This window comes from Agelaius tricolor, unplaced genomic scaffold (assembly GCF_023055355.1).
Source record: "Agelaius tricolor isolate 1412-34295 unplaced genomic scaffold, bAgeTri1.0.p SCAF_7, whole genome shotgun sequence".
Lineage (NCBI taxonomy): Eukaryota > Metazoa > Chordata > Aves > Passeriformes > Icteridae > Agelaius > Agelaius tricolor.
Genome location: NW_027269267.1, coordinates 25,319,297 through 25,336,169, shown reverse-complemented (window position 1 = coordinate 25,336,169; position 16,873 = coordinate 25,319,297). Strand labels below are relative to the sequence as shown.

General features: G+C 45.1%; 1 protein-coding gene across 4 annotated transcripts in view; it reads left to right on the top strand.

The window, feature by feature from the left end:
• Nucleotides 1–15,254, top strand: part of CARS2 (cysteinyl-tRNA synthetase 2, mitochondrial) — a 35,150-nt gene extending 19,896 nt beyond the window's left edge. For 2 of the 4 annotated variants that reach the window (XM_071430611.1, XM_071430614.1), the window contains 6 exons: nt 64–130; nt 4,549–4,687; nt 6,628–6,751; nt 8,705–8,803; nt 12,106–12,366; nt 15,090–15,254. In XM_071430611.1, coding sequence (XP_071286712.1) covers nt 64–130; nt 4,549–4,687; nt 6,628–6,751; nt 8,705–8,803; nt 12,106–12,366; nt 15,090–15,164 — 765 coding nt within the window. In that variant the 3' untranslated portion in view covers nt 15,165–15,254. Of the gene's footprint in view, nt 1–63; nt 131–4,548; nt 4,688–6,627; nt 6,752–8,690; nt 8,804–12,105; nt 12,367–15,089 lie in introns of those variants that run through there. The other 2 variants (XM_071430612.1, XM_071430613.1) reach the window with 2 other exon arrangements.
• The last annotated feature ends 1,619 nt before the right edge of the window (nt 15,255–16,873 follow it).

Genomic DNA, 16,873 nt, shown 5'->3' with positions numbered 1-16,873 from the left:
ATGGAAGAGCTCCTGAAGAAACTGATATCATACTAAAGCTGTCCTTTTGTGCATGGAGTTTAGGATTTCCTGAAGAGATGTTCGTCAGATCAGTTCAGAATGTTTTGTTTGCGTGGCAGATACAGCTCAGGTAAGGAGCAGCCCCTCCCTGCTGAGCTGTGCATGGCTTTCCCCACGCCTTTCCCAGTTTTCCCCACACCTTTCCCAGTTTTCCCCACACCTTTCCCAGCTTTCCCCACACCTTTCCCAGCCTTTCCCAGCTCTGGAGCAAGCTCCCCTTGCGGGTCCCTGCAGTTCCCAAATGCAGTGGGTGGAAAGGGTTTGGTGGTGCTCTGTGAGGCTGCTCTTTGACTCACATTTAGAAAATTGTCTTTACTGAGCACAGTACATAACCATTCATTTAAATGCCTTCTTGAGCTGCAGTTAGTTGTGACTCGTAGTTAATTGCACTTTTAATTAATGAATTCCCTCTGTCTCTGATTTGCGTCTGTTGTAGTTACTTGTATTGCAGTCACGATCAGCTGTGGATTTTTGGAGATGTATCTAGATAGAGCTGTGGCTTATATTCCTGTAGAGGGTATGATGAGAGCTGGCTAATAATTTTTTATCTCCCTGCTGTGTTACCATTTTTGTCCTGTGGAGTTCCTGAGTGTTCAGGCAGTTCTGTGCAGTGCAGCTGGCTTAGACCAGCACATGATAACCTAATGAACACCTTAAGTCTGGCAGATCATCTCTCTGCTGATGGGGAGATTTTGTCAGCTTCCCTGGGTACCCCATAGTGTTTCCAGCAGGTAGATGCTACTTTGAGCTGGAAGAGGTTTTTGTATGTCTGTGTTCCTACCAGGTTATTGGGACCTGCCAAAAGCAGATGGTAGTTCCTTAACCATTGCTGGGTCACCTGGCTTATTGGCTGTCCTGGCATGGCAAGGGAATGGTGGAGCATGGGGCTGCAGCTGCTGTGGTGTTCCAGTGGGCCTTGGATAAAGCACCTGTAGCAGTGTGACTGTGAGAGCTGGCATGGCCAAGGCTCTGGGGCACTGCTCGTGCCTGCCATTGTGCAGTGTGCTGCCAGCCTTTTTAGTCGTGCAGTCATTGGACTGAGAAGTCTTTCTGCTTGTTCATACTGCTAACTGCCTTGCAGGAGCCACCCATGTGATCTTCCTGGTGGATCCTCCCTCTTCTAGGGCAGTTGAAGGCATCAGGAATTGAGTAATTGCAGTATTTCAAAGCATGGGATAGTAAAGAGAGAGGTGGTTATTAACTCCCCTGCAACTGTCACAGAAAGAGAGGGGTGCATCCAATTGAAGATCTGCTGCAGAGCAGCATCCTGTTGAGGCGTGCAGTGGATTGGTGGCATGCTTGGCTGTTTTGGGGTGATGCTGCAGGGCAGTGGCAACTTGGCTGATTGTTTCTTTTAGGAGATGAAATACCTTGAGTACACTTAGGTGTCGCCCTGGCTGGGGGCACTTGGGAGGTGAGCAAATGTGTGTTTAAAACAAGAGGAAAGACTAACACCTGCTACCACTATCATGTATACATGTTTGTCATGTGAGCAAGAGCTAAGTGTCTGGTAGTTTCTAACCTTGCCTCAGGACAAGGAATGGCACTGGAGCCCTGTAATGGAGAGGTGCCTGCAGGCTTTCTTCACTCCCTGTCAGCTGGCTGCCTTTGAGCCTGTGGTTTTTGCATTACTTCTAGGATAAACACCCCCCTGAGGCAGAAAAAGAGTGCTACCTGTCTGGATGTGGGTGGCTTTGATGAAAGGATATGGTGGTGTCATATCAGAGTATAAGCCAGTTGGCAGGTAAGGGTTGCTCAAAAGTCTGCACTTCCCACCTCCACCTTACAAGCCATGTGCATTATTAGTTTCCCATAAAGAGCCAGAGTTGGTCTCTGCTGAGCCAGGTATTCACTGTGCTGCCTGTCAGCCTGTGTCCCTGCTGTCAATATTCACTTTGGTCTAAACATAACTTTACTGCACTCCTCATCTTGCTGTCTGCTCATATTTTTATTAGAAGTGAGATCCCAGGCACCTTCTTGTTTCTTAAAAGGTTTTTATAGCCTAGACCCATGGGTAATGGCTCCTACCACTCCTACCTGCCAAAGAAAGCCTTTCATAAAATCCAGGTTTGGGGGTCAGGTGGTACCACAAACATTTTGGATTGAATCTGTAAAAAAGATCTTTGTAGGCACGTGGATGAGGGCAGCTGCTGACAGCTGGGAATGGCTCATGCTTGATACTGTGTTTTCTTTGGCTTGGAATGGACTTTTTTATTGTCTGGGCTACCCCCTTGTCTCTGTCTGTGCTAACAGGCACAAATAGAGACAAATATGAGTCCCAACTTCCCTAGCCTTGGAGGGGCAAGGGTTGAAAGGGGTGTGTGCAAGGAGGTGCACGTGTTTCATGGGTGTGGAGTCCCTTCCTGTGATGATCATTGTCAGAGGGAGGATAAAGCTGCATGCCTTGCTTGTGGGGAAGAGGAGAAAAGTTAGAGAGAAGAGACTTTTATCATCCATAATGTATTTTTGTATGAGGTTCCTCTGCTTCATCTGTCTTTCTGCCTCTCTGGTGGTGGGGCAGAGCTGCTCTGGGTGCAGCTGAGCTCTGGGGGCAGTGGGGATTCTCTGGGCTGTCAGTGACAAAGGAGGGAAGGAGTGGGGAGCACAATGGTTTGTAGGACCAGTGCTGTGCTGTGGGTTTGCAGTGCCTGCAGGCAGTGATTTAGGAGTATGCCCTGAACTAGGGGTGAAGAATGAACTAAAGTAGGTTTCATCAGGATAAACTTTTATCAAGTATTCCTTGCAGAATTCTTGTAACCAGGTTAATCAGTTAAGTAATGCTAGTGTATATAAATGATCATTCTCACTGTCTCACTGTGTTGTAGAGATGTATACACTGATCTTTTTGAAAACTGAGTAAGACTTGATTTAATGAAGCAGTAATGCAGATTTTTAATTACACACAAGTGAAAAATCTGACAAATACAGGTCCAGACTTACACTTTTGTTACACTGGGGTAAATCCTGTATAAAGTCTGTTTAAACAGTTAGGCTTCCTTGGGATTTAGGCTAATGGAAATGATATTGGGTCTCACATCTGGCTGCTTTTTCCCTCTTACATCTGTCCTCTTGGTAGAACTGTTTGCTCTAAAGAGTCTGTCTGGGCAGCACTGGGTAATTCTACAAAGCAGCTGGATGCACCACAGGCAGGACCAGAGGTGAGATTTCTGTGGAAGCTATGAGTGATGCTCAGTGCTGATGATACCAGGAGTATGCTGGCAGCTGTAGTTTGGATGTACCTTATTGCTGAGATCAGGAGTGCAGCAGTGAAGCAATGCTGCTCTGGCCATGGATGGCTCTGGTGTGGGGGAAGGAATGGGGGAAGGAGTGCACTCAAACTTAGGCCTGTCCTAAGGACACAACTTCCACTGAGGTCAGGTGAGCTCTCTTATGTGGGGTCCAAAAGCTTTTCTACAGAAAATTGCACATTCCTGTACAATTAATAAAAAAAAAAGCCTGTCACTGATAGCAATTCCCAGTATAAAAGTGACAGTGAGCTTGTCTGGCACCCCTGCACTTCACAGGGTGCAGGCAAGGCCAGGGGAGCCTGCTGAACTCCTGCCAGCAGGAGTGGGCTCTGGAAGCTCCCAAGGTGGAATTGCCTGCCAATGTGCAAAATCCCTCCCTGAATGCAGTGGGGATTTTGCACATGTCTGTGTGCATGGATGCCTTGTTAGTGGTAGGGCTGATGTTACTGTGGCTGCTGGAAGAGAAGCTCTGTAGGGTTCCTGTATGGCACATCTCATTGCAAAGTGGAGCTCAGCTGTGGATGCAAGGAATCATTTACCTTGAGGTTTTATCTTTCTTTCCAGTGGCCATAAGAGGCTTTGATATGTGTGAGTGTGATGAATCCCACCCTAGACATGCCCTTGTGAATTTAAGCAATTTGTATTTTCACTAAAAATAGCTTTCTCAAAGTGGTGTGGTCAGTTTAGCTTTGATGTGAGGGAATTGTTCAGGAGCTAGACCACAAATTTTGGGTTCATCTAGATTTTAGATGCTGGTGAAGCAGCCCTTTAAGCAGAGTTGCTAGTGAGGGTTAGGCTTCTTTGGACATCTCCAAATACAGATTGTGCCTACCTAAATTAGAATTGGCACAAAATTAGAGATACATGTTGCCATTACTAGAACACTTAGAAGTATATTAAATCCTGCTGCTTTGAATTGATAATTTTGCAGAGAAATTCAAAAATGGAAAAAAATTCAAGTTAAAGAGTGATTGCTTCAGTAAACTTCCAGATTCAACTTTTTGAATCAGTTTGATAAGTGTTCCAGTAGGTTATACTTTGTCATATGTAGTGATTGTCTTTTATATTGATTTAATCCTCCTGGTGTGCATGAAGAATGGAGCTTTTAATTAAATGTGCAATTAATTGTAAGAAGTTTGCTATGCAAATAGTAACAAACTTCTCCTTTGTCCCCAAATTATTCCTATGTATGACAGACAACATTTTCTCCATCATAATGCCTTGATTTCTTTTTTCTTAGCAGTAGAATTTAGTGAGGAGAGCATGGAAGATGCAAAGAACCTTCTTCAGGCAATCTCCTCATTTATTAGAGATGCAAATGCTTATATAAAAGGACAGCTGGTGTGTGACCCTGTTAGAGAAGACATATTGTGGGAAAGGTAAGTGCACTTCCTGTATCTTAAAAGATTGTGATTATGTGAGCAGTAGTTGGCTGACAGACTCCTGTTTAAGAAGCAGGACAAGAAGGACTAAGCAGCAGTCCTCCCTCCCAGCCCAAAAACAAGGGCAGGTTTTTAAAAAATTCTCTTTCTAGCCAGCTGTTTTTGCTCTTAGTCTGCTATCCTCAGCTCACTGTGGTTTTAAGATCTGTGTTACTTTTCTGGTGTGCCTGTCCTAACACAGTCTTTGCCCCTCATGGGTGATGTAGGAGGCAAAGCTGTGGCAGTTGTGAGGCTCCCCAGTTGTAAGCAGAGCTGGGCTGTGGTGCCTGGAGGAGAAAGAGGATGAATGGAGAGTGACACACCTTGGGCACCTGGATTTGTAATCAGGCTGGCTGGCACTGTGGTGTGCTGCAGAGGGGCTACTGAGAGATTGGCCATGGGCAGGGATGTCACAGGGCAGGAAGCAATTCCAATCGTTGTGACCTTGACAATGCTGAGGAGAATCCTTGGGAGTCCATTATGAAAACCAGATTATCTTCAGGACTGAGATGTGCTGTGTGCAAAGCTGAGAGCAGAGCAGGGAGTCAGGGTAGGAGGGCACTGAGTGCCCTGAAGCAAGGTTAGTGCAGGCAGCCCTGGGCTGCACAGTCAGAGGGGAGACAGCCTGTGCTGTGGAGGTGAGAGGCAGCTTCTTGTGGCTCAGACACCTCACTGTTGGGGGGGAAGCTTGGGCCTGCACTGACTGAGGGTTGCAAGGGGCACTGGAGCACATTACAGGAAAGTGGAGTTGCATTAATTAGCTGTGGCATTTGGCAAAAGCAAATCCTTCAGCAGGAGGCTGCAGGAGATCTGTTGGTGCAAGATAAAGCTGAGAGGTGTGAGGAACTTGAAATGGATAATCAGTAGGGGATGTGTGGGAGGGCACAACTTGTGTATTCCTAGGTGTAAAAACAACCAAAATGAAACAAAGCTCATAATTAGGGAAGTGTTAGATACTCAGTGGAGAGGGGTAAGGTTGCAGGGAAAAGAGTTGGGAAGAATGAATTAGAACAGCAGCCATCCAGTATCTGAGGGGAGGTAGGCATTCCAGGCAAAAAAGTACAAAAACAGGTAAAATAAGGCTCAGGAGAGCCCCAGAGATGCTAGGACAGCTTGAGGTTCCCCTGCTCCTTGCACTGTTTTGGGAAATGGCATCCTTGGGGCAGTGCTGTCAAGCTCTGGTTTACCTGGCTGTGTGTGGGAGCACTCTGCCAGCAGCTGTTTGTGGCTCCCCATTTATCCCTGCTGCTCTCTCATCTCCCTCTCCAAGTGGCTGCACCTGCTGGTGCTGGTTCTGTGCTGATCAGTGCTGGCTGCCCACTGGCTTTTGGCACTGCTACACAAATGGTCCCACTGGACCCTTCCATCTGGGCCATGGTGAGTGCAATCCCTTGGGACTGGGGCTGGGCTCTCCTGGGAAATGAGGAGGCAGTGCTTGGTTCTGGCCAGCCCCAGGACAGCTTCCTTGCCAGGCACTGGAGAGCTGCCTGTGATCTGTCTTTGGAAGAGAAGCATGCTGTTAGCATGATTAATGGACTGCTGGAAAAAAAAAAAAAAAAAACAGAACTCAGTAAGATCTTTGATATGCTTAATATCAGTCTCATTTTCCATCTGTTTTTAAATGATTTAAGGCAAACTTTGCTCTGTTGTTGTTGGCCCCTCTGATTAGCCATGTATATTTATTGAATGGCTGTAACATTAGGATTTTGACATGCATCAAATTTTTCCCTTCACAGCAGAAAGATGTATTCTCCCTGATGAGTGCAGCACTGCCCATCACAGGACAGCTGGGAAGGAAATGGCAGTGTCCTTTCAGTGACTCCCTCTGGCTGAATGGCTGATGAATACTGCTGGCATCTTGTTTGTCTTATCTTAAATGTTACCTTTTCTTCTTGAAGGCTAGCCAACACAAAAGTAACCGTGAAGGCTGCGTTTGCAGATGACTTTGACACCTCCAGGGCTGTTGCAGCAATTATGGACCTCATTCACCATGGCAACAGACAGCTTAAGGCTGTTACTAAGGTAACCCATTAGGATACAGAGATCAGAAAATGACAGCTGTCCACTGTCCTACTGCTTAATGCAGACAGATTAGTTTATTGTTCACATAAGAAACCAGCAGAAACAAAGCTCCATAAATTTTTGACCTTAATGGAGCCCATTTGTCCTGACCCTATCACAGGAATTGTGCATGGCTATTGTTTTGTGCTCTGTTGTGTCCAGAGGATGTTTCTTTCCTGCTACCCTGTATTGCTTATACCTAAGGCTTTTGGAAGTCCTGAGGCTGTTGTGACCTGCTGCTAATTTTAGTGCTGATTCTCTGTTCTTACACTGCTTCTTTGCTTAATACCCATGCACAGAAATTAAGCTAAACTGGGAAGGGTGTGGGGTGGTTGCTGCAGGGGCTTTGGCCAGCAGCCCCAGGTGCACTGGACAGTCTTGGTGGTGAGTTCAGTGCTGGGGACTGAGTGGCTGCTGCTGTCTTCTGTAACTGGCACCAGCATGAGTCTGTCTTCAGATGGCTTTTGGCAAATTAAGACCCTGTTAAGATCTCTCATACTGACTCAAATAAAGAATCTGGTAAGGACAAGATCTGAGCAATAAACACTGTCTGAAGCACTTCTGGGTTCTCCATTTACCCACAGCTCCCTTTATCACTCAAGGCAAGCACCTCAGCCTTGTTGCTGTGCTCTTTGAGTACTGGTGTCATCATGTTCACCATGTGTGTGCAGTGAAAGAAATGTTGTGTACGTGATAATAACTGGTTTTAAGGGAGAATTAACCTATTGGTTTAGAAATCTTGCCTCACTCTGGTCTGGTTTTGGCATTGGCTTTCCATTTTGTCCTTAGCCTTATCTTTACAAATAAGCAAATCTTTACAGATTAGCCTTAGCCTTATCATTACAAATGATCTTTACAATCTGATTGAATCCCTGACCTGAAACACTCTGCAGCAGGGATCTGTAATGGCATTGCCACTCCTAGATACAACTACCCCCATTTTGTCAGTCACTGCTTGTTCCTCCTGAATTCCTCCTGTCAGTTGTTTTGTTGAGAATGGGATGGGATATTTGTGGGGCAGCTGACTTGGATTTCTGGTTGAGGTGGTGGAGCTTTTCTGGGTACATCCCAGCTGTCTGGAGTGTTCCCTCTTCATTACATGTGTAGTAAAGTAAAATTCCTTTAGAACTGTGAGTAAATCCACATAACTACTTATTCCTCTCTTTAGCCTTCCTGCTAAGCATTTCCCACCTTAGATGGCACACTCCTGCTCCTTTCTCCCAGTGGCCTGCTCCAGCTCCTCCCAGTTCAGACCTTCCTATACATTTTAGACTATAGCTTATCTCAGGCCCTAGTGAAGATGTCAGATAAAATCCAGTATCAGCTGCTGATTAGCTTGTGCATGTCATCACTCTTATTTTTTAGACAGGGGTTAGTCTCTTAAATGGCTCCTCAGTCTGTCATTTAATCCTTATTGTATTGCTGCTGCTGATTGCTGCTGCTACCAGGGCATGACAAAATGCCATACACTATCTCAAAGCGGCCTCCACATGGATCAAATCAATAAGATACTCAAAGAATTTGGTTTTAATCTTTTATATTATAGGTGTCCATGAATGTGGGATTTTGTTCTTTTTATTTTGTTTCCATACACACAACCCTTTCATGCCCAGAAGTGCTATTTTTAGTTCTAATTTACTGCACACGTGTAATGTGTGGCAGCTTCTCACATCTCTTCTTGCTGCACCGGCTGGTGATCAGCTCTTCCCTTCCCTTGCTTACTTAAATCCCTTCCCTTTGTGCTGTGAGGTGCTTTTGTATCTCTGTAAGATTGCTTGTCTGGGCAGGTGTTCCTGATAGAGGTAGATCTTTATAATTAGTAGTAGTTTTCCCTTGTGGACTAAGCTGCAGAGAGATGCTGGGCTCTGTAATATGTATTGACTGGACAATCTCTTTTGAGTGTTTTCTTAACAGGATGCTGGATCTCCTAGAAGCTCTGTTGTGTATGGAAGCATTATTTCCTATATTGAAGGCTTTTTCAGTGCCCTTGGGATGTCCTTTGAGGAAAGACAGGTAATGAAATATCTCTTCTATGTGTTTGAGGATATGGTAGCAGCCCCAGTGTTTCATAGAGTGCTTTCTGAAAGCATGGGATGTAACAAAGTTATTTATGGTTTTAGTAAACCTTTCTGCACTGCTTGCACTTTCTCCTGTGATGTTTTAGGAGAGTGTATGAGCAGGTGGAACAAAATGGGGGCTTTTTAGTTCTTGGAGGTGTTCCCATGTGACTTCTGCACCAGTTTTGCTGTGGAAATGAAAGACTGAGGAATGAAACAAGAAAAAGTTAGCATTGGAGGCATTTGCATCGTCCTGTTATGTCTGGCTTTGCTCAGCTTTTCCTCTTCTTCCTGATGGTTGCATCCAGGGTGGCTTTGATAGCTGTGTGAATATTTGCAGTTGTGAGGGGTCCCACTCCTCTGCAGAAAGCCAGGGGAAGGGGCTGCTCTGCCTTGAGCCATGGGGGGGATGTGGGGAGGGGAGGACAATGAGCTTACATAACTAGTTCTTGGAAAGATAGGAATGGGGAGAGGAAAAAAAAGGAGAGAACAGCTCAAAGCAAAGTACTGAATGGGAAGAAGAGTCATCAATATGGGGGTGATATCCCAATGTATGGAAGCATTTAAAATGACACAAGGTGTTGGAGAATAGCAGGGTGTTCTTTGCTCCTCTCCTGCTCAAATATGCAGCTGAATGCAAAGCAGTGGAAAACTTTCTGTAGAGAAACTGTTCTGCAAAACAGAACAGTTATTTTGGGGAGGGGGACAAGAGAGTAAGAAAATGTAACATTATTCATCCTTTGAAAATCAGGCAGTATAGTGGTAAATGTTTTTATTTAGTTTGCCTCCATGGATTTTCTCACAAAATTTCTTTCAAAACAGTGTCTGATGTGATTTGGCTGTGTGTTACTCCTCACAGCCCATAGTTTGCATGTTAATTTTTAGTGGCATACTAAACACATTTTTTTGTAAGCTGGATGGCAAAGTCATTCCTCCAGATTCTGGGCTGTCTATATGCAGGCATCTGCTGCACCTATATTTTTGCTGAAACAAGTATCTGAATGCTTCTCTTTGTTTTAGGCTGTGCTAGTCCCTTTCTCTGTGTGGCAGGAGGATCAGCAGAAGATGCTAGTCTGAGATAAGCAGGAAGAAAGGAGCAGCTCATCAGACTCCTCTCTGTTCCTCTGCTCTTTCACCTTGCAGTAAAGGAATCTGTCAAAATCTTCATCAGAAAGGTCCATGGGCTACCACAGTTTAGTAAATAAAATGGTGTAGGAGTTGCTCCCTGACTCTGAGACCAGCCAGAACAGCTCAGCATCCAGCCTTTCATGCCTCTTAGCCAGGTAGCCCCAGGCATGCAGCTTGCCAGGAGCAGTCCCTGACCACAGTGGGTGCTGCCACGTGTGGGAGAGGGCTGCCTGGCCTGGACACTGCTTGCTGACAGTGCAGAGGATACAGGCAGCAGTGTTTGGGCCCCCTTGTTTGGATGTTTGCATGTAGCCTGTGGGTCTGTCTTGCTCCTGAGCTGGGATTCATCTCAGCTAATCAGCCTAATGTAGCTGCCTGTGCTTCTGAAGTATCAGTGGGGATGCTAAGGAATGGCTCATCTCAGTCTAGTGGCTGTATTAATAAGAGAGCCTGTCTCTCTCTCTGCATTGGCAAGAGAAGATTTTATCCACAGGGAGGTAATCCATGTGGAAAGGTGATGAGTGAAAGCCATTGTGCCTGTTTTAGAGCTGGGAAGCTTTTGCTCTCCCAAAGAGTGCAGTCCTGAGTGTATTGCAGGTGCAGCTGGGGCCAGTCTGTGGAGTAAGAAAGGGCCAGAAATTTGAGATCAGCCCTGAGAGGCTGTTTTATGTGGCAGACTGGTTCATCTCCTAAAGCTGCTCTTCCTTTTGAAGGCTCTCACTCCAGTGGGTGCCTGGTTTGACCTCTTTCAGTGGTGTTTCTAGAGGCATGTTTCTTGCTCCCAAAGCCATTGTGGCTTTCCCTTCTGTATTTAACTATTTATCCTGCCACAGGTTACTGTGGAGTGTTTCTGACACTTAGATTTATGACCTTTTTCAATCTCATAAACTTCTTTAGTATGGTTACATGTTTTGAAAGCTTGAGGAATTCACTGCATTTCACACTCTTATCTTCAATTGTTTCCCCCTCACTTCCTCCTCCTGCTCCTCTTTTTTGTCTGTGACCTCTGAAGCTCTGCTCCCTTTCATTTCCATCCTGCTGTTTGGTGACTAAACTCAGACCCTTCTGACTTTAATTACTCAGCAGCCCTTCTGCTCCCAGATGATGTTGCTGCCAGGAGCTTTGCCCATGGCCTTGGTGTGCTTTGTGCTCCCACTCTCGTGTCCTAGTGATAAAACACCGCGGTGAGGTTCTCTTGTTTCTTGGAGGTTTTTCCTTTTCCTCCCCTTGGGAGTTTGCCTCTAATGAGAAACAGGGATGGTGTCTCTGCCAAGAGCAAGACCAGGAGCCTGGCTGTGCCAGTGCTGAGGAGTGGCCTTCCTCTTCAGCTGACTGCCAAGCTCCCATCCTGGCAGCTGTTGGAGCAGGACTGAGTCTGTTCCTTTGCTGAGCATTGATCAGTGAGACTCCTGCCAAGCCAAAGGAGGCCAGGGAAGCTTGGAAGTGGCTGAGGGGAGGAAGGGGCTTGGCTGCAGCCAGGAAATATCCATGCCCTGTGTGCAGTAGCTGCTGCTTCTCTCAGCTTTTTTTGAGTGGCTGAAACTTTGGGTAATGTGGATCAGATGAAAGTTCTGTGGATTTGGGAAGGGTTTCTAAAGATGAAGGGAGAAAGGATAGGATGGACTGGAGACTTAAAGGCAAAATACTTACTTTTCCTGGTTTGTGTTTCCTGAAGGAGGTCTGGAGCTCAGACAGAGTAAGGGGCTGATGTATTCTCTGTCTTTGGACTTCTACAGCCAAGGAGCTGTCTGAGCTGGTGGCTAGGCTTCCCTTGCTGTTTTGGATTCCTGTTGCCAGGCCTTTCTTTACATTAACTTGTCGGATCCCTTTTTAAGTTATGTACGTTTCTGGCGTATCCGGGGTGGAGATGAGTTCTGCTGTGTGTTGTGTTCATGTGAGAGCACTCTGCTCCAAGGTAAATGCTTTCTTGTGCAGGAATATGCTGAATTACTTCCAAGTGTGACTCCACTGTAACTTTTTGTCCAGCGTTAGTGAGACAGTGACATTTTAACCCTACCAATATATGGAAGATGCACAACCAAGAGAGGTGATAAAGTCTCACATTGCTATGGAGATGAGGTTGATTTTTTTAATCTCAGATGTTTGTAAAGCCCTCTGTTTGATTTCTAGGTGGCTGTGGGAGGAGACAAGTCTGCAGTGCTCTCCAATGTCATTGAAGAGCTGGTGAGGTTCCGCTCCAAGGTCCGGCATTACGCGCTGGCTCTGCCTGAAGCAGCGGACGCTGCGCCAGTGGAGGGTGCTGCAGGAGCCCAGGGATCCAAACAGGAGCAGAAGGAAAAGAGGAAGCAGTTAATGCAGGAGAGAAAGCCCCTCTTGGAGGCTTGTGACAGTCTGCGTGGAGACCTTGCTGCCTTTGGAATCCACATCAAGGTAGAAGACAGTGACTCTCAATCACTTTTTAAGATAACACATATTTTTGTCCTTCATTCCCCTTCAGCAGCTTGTGGTGTGGTGCCCTGCTCCCTGTGTGACTGCAGTAGCAGGAGGTGGAAGTCAAGTCCTTGTTTGGCTATACTTCTCTTCTGCTGCCTTCTCTTCTGCTCCCCCTCAGCCTTGTTGTTGTGTTTCCATGCAAGCCACTAATAATCTCATAATATTCAGAAATCTCTAAGTTGCCCAAGTTCAGTCCAGAAGGAAGGGTGTGAGTAATGTGTGCAGCTTTAAAGATTGCAAAGGAACTGGAAAGTAAAGCAAGATGACTTGTGAAAATAATGCCTTCCTTCTACCTAGCCCACACTTCCCACCAAAAATAAGTCTTCATGAGAAAGTCTCTTCCATCTTCAGCAGCTTCATTTCCAATTGTTCCTGAGCCATGGAGACTCTGCCCAATTCCTGTACCACTCCTCTCTCAATCCTGCTTTCTACTTTTAGCCTACACCTAATGCCAGTGTTCTTTTCCATTATCTCAACGGCATCTCTGGCTTGGGAGAAGACCCTCTATGGCATTACTGCCTTCTCCTGGTTCCAAGGACCTGCATTATTTCCTTAAGTGCTGCTTCTTCCAGTTCCTCTGGTCATTGCCCTTCTTGCCTCTGTGAGGCGAGGGTCAGTGTTGCTCCTTGAGTGCAGAATAATCCTCTGCATTCTCTCCCTCCATCCAGTTTATACTGTCCATTTTTCCTTTCCTTGGGAACGGATGCTGGCAAGTCTGGTTCCATAGTTCTGCCAGTGGGAGGATGGAAAGCACAGTGACATCAGGGAGTGGCAGCACACATGCTCCAGCTGCTGAGCCTGAGGGCTGTCACTGGTCACCGCTCCTGTTGGAGTGCAGCGCGGTCAGTGCTCTGCTCTCTTGGGTGGCAGCGAACGTGCCGGCACAATCCGGGGTGAGGGCCAGGGCGTGGTGCTGGTGGTGGTGAGCTGCAGCTGAGGAAGGAAACTGCAACATCTGCTTCCTTTAACTTGTTTGTAAATCCCCATTACACTCACCTGCCAAGCAAGTTGCAAATCCAAACAACTGCGCTGAGACAAAGTCTTGGAGAAGCAGCCTGCCTTTTCATCTGTTGGGAAAATGCTGCAGCTCCACCTCCATCCTTTTGCAGATCTGTTTTGGTTTGTTTTTAAGGAGATTTACATTGGAAAACCCCACAAATGAGCCAGGATTCAAACCATTCCATTCATTAAAAAAAAATTTAATAACATGAAGCTCAGCATTAATTTGACCCAGACTAGATTGCTCCAGAAGACAAAGCACAAATGCACTTAGGAGCACACACAGCGCAAGCATCCAAAGCTGAACTCCTGCTTTTTTTTGCTGATACTGTGGAAGTGTCTGAAGGTGTGTTGTGAAGTTAGCTTACACCTTCCTTTTGCAGATCCCAAAGAGTCCTGCAAGCTGAGTGATGCAGCTCTGCAATTACTCACACAGGCTCACTAAATCATGTGTGCAAGGAGACACAGCCTACACAAAGCAGGACTCTACCCACCCTCTTGCTCAGCATGAGTCTGCCTGGCTGGGGCAGCTGATGCCAAAAATGCCCTGGTAAAACAGCACCTAACAGGGGTCCTGCTTGCCTAATAATTGCTTGAGGAAGTTATGTGAATTTCTCATTTCTGCCCAGCCCCTCATTTCCACAAAATGTTTTGAGCCTCACACGGTTCATGCATTAATGCCAACACACTGCCCTCTGTCACGTGAGGCTCAAGCAAGGCAGCGACTTCTGAAGTCCATGTGCAGGTGGAAAAGCAGCAGAACAGATGAAGCAGACAAGCTTCAGCTCCATCCAGTGCAGACTGGGACCCCCCTGGTTGGAGGCAGGGCAGGAAAGGGGTGGCTTGAATAGAAGCCTAATTTTCTTAAAAATCAGCTTTGTAGAAAGGGTAGTTCCTCTTTCAGGTTCTAGCTTGTGATTTCCCTAGTCTGGTTTCTTCTGTCAGTTTGGTCATTGCAAAGGATGTTGGCTGAAGTTACATATCTTGCGACAGACTGATTAACAAAATCTATGTGTCTTTTCTTGTCATTGTGGCATGCTTGGAAGCTGTGCTACCAAGTGAAATGTATTTAGGCATCAAAAAGTTTTCATTTTCATGTAAAAAAAGATTCAACAATTCCAGCTGCTCTCATGAGTCAGCACTCATGGAACATCATTGTGTGTCAATGTTCAGATTAACTTTAATTTTCAACCATTGCAAACAGCTGGTTCTAAATAGAATGTTCAATTTAGCTGTAATATTGCCTTTCAGAAATATTACAGTATCACATTAGATAGATTAAAATCAACAGGCTTCTGTCCTGAGTTCAGATCAGACATGGTCAGCAGTACATTCATATGTATTGAAGAAACATGAGCCATTGAGACTTGAAAATACAATTGCATGAGTTGAGTGTAGCTACTCATGTGAGAGGCTGCACTCCCCTGCAGCATTCCATGCTGAAGAGGTGACATTTCTACTCTGTATTTCTTCCCTCTGAGCTAGGAAAAATTGTCTAGTTTTGTTTCAAACTCTGAGCATTATTAGTAGCAGTGGCATTCCTGTGAGATTATATTCCCACCTCTTTTGCTCAATTGAATGAACAGCTTTGCTGAGTGAATCTTGGTTAAAAAACCTGTGATCCACTTGGGCTGGACTGACCTGCTTACTTTCTCTTACAGGACAGAGCTGCTGTTTCAACCTGGGAAATTGTGGAAGGAGGGCAGACAGAGAAGCAGACTGAGAAAAAAAGCTGATCCTTCATCCTTGGACTTGTTTTTTATTTCAGCTACTTCAGCAACTGTTGTAAATACTAATTCTTTCAAAATAAAATCTGTTGAACAGAATGGCTAAAAAGGATAGCATGTAATTTGAGGAAAACTGTTGGCACTAGTACTTGGTAAATAAATACAGGCCTTGCAGCACAGGTGGTGGAAGCATCCACAGTGCAAGGCAGCACAGGAGCAGCTGAGCTGATTTAACACCATGAGGCATGGGTCTGTTCTGCTGCAGGAACTGCCCCAGCCCAAAGGCTGTGTCACCTGCCCTCAGCCCATGCTGCTGACCTGACACAGAGTTTAAACATTGAGAAGGCAGAGGCAAGAACTTAGGCCTGTCTTTAAGATGAAAACACTTAAGTTTTATGCCTGTTGGTCTGACAATTCTGTTCCTCTCAGACATAGGAATGGGGGATACTTTTAACCTCAAAGTATTTCCTTATTGCAGTGGTGCTGCTTTGATCCTGTGAAACCTTTACCTGTAATATGATGGTATCCAGTTACCTGTAAGGCTTGGTACTTTTGTTTGCTTTTGCACAGAATACAAGGAGACTTCTCTAGCACTGGGAGTGTAGCACGCTCAGGATCTCTCCAGAATTAGGAAGATAAAATTAGGATATATATATATGTATATATATATTAGTATAAAGTATATTTAATTTTTACCTGTTCAGTTACCTTTTTGCTGGCCATGGCTGTTGTGGCTATGGGCAGAGCCTCTCTTACACCTGAGGTGAGCTGTGTTCTAGGGCCTGTGTTGATACAGGGCTGGTACTTACCTGGTACCTGCACTTTCTTTAAATCAGTTTACAAAAACGTAAGAACCAAAAACATGGGTTCATCTACAAAGCACTTATGTGTTTTCAAAGTGTCTGTTCATAAGGATAAAGGCTTTCTTTTATACTGTTGAGAATAGAATGTGTAGCTTGTTTTCTGCTTCCTTTCTCCATTATCTGTACTTCAGGAGAAGAGTGGGGTGTCTCTTCATTCAGCACTGGGGCACAGGTGCTTATTTGACACAGCTGCTATTGTACATTTGCTCGTGGCAGTGTTGTTCCAGCAAAACAGTGAATGGTGAGCAGCAGCTCAGCTGCTGTGGGAAATGGGATCAGCACACATCAAACAAAGTCCAGTCCATTTGCTATTATTTTTATTTCCTACCAAAAGAAACTGCTACATTTCCAGAATGTTTAAAAATTGTAACAATTCGTATACATTAGTGAATAACGGAGTTACAACTTCTGTGTAGCTTTAAAACCAACAGGGCAAGTTGAAATCTGTACTGAGCTCTGTTAATTGATTGACTTCGCCTACTCATCATTATAATATCACTGATGTTCTAATTACAAGAAAAAAAAATCACTTATTTTAAAGGCAGCAGCTGTTTTAAAAATCAGTTTTACCTTTCTGATTTAATTTAAAAGTAGTCAGGTTTCTCAAATACATTTAAGGGGAGGATTAATAGCTTAAGTTTCCTCAAAGATGCAGACAGTTTACAAAACTGCTTAAATTAAACACTAAAACCTTATTTCTTAAGAGTAGTCTGTGAACCCTCATAGAGCAACACAAGCAAACACTTAAAAACCTGTTTTAAAAATAGGTAACTGGTTTAATAAGAAAAATGCATCAGGGTGAGGTAGTAGTCACAGTGCATCCATAAACACCAACTCTAAGGGCTGAAGGGAAAT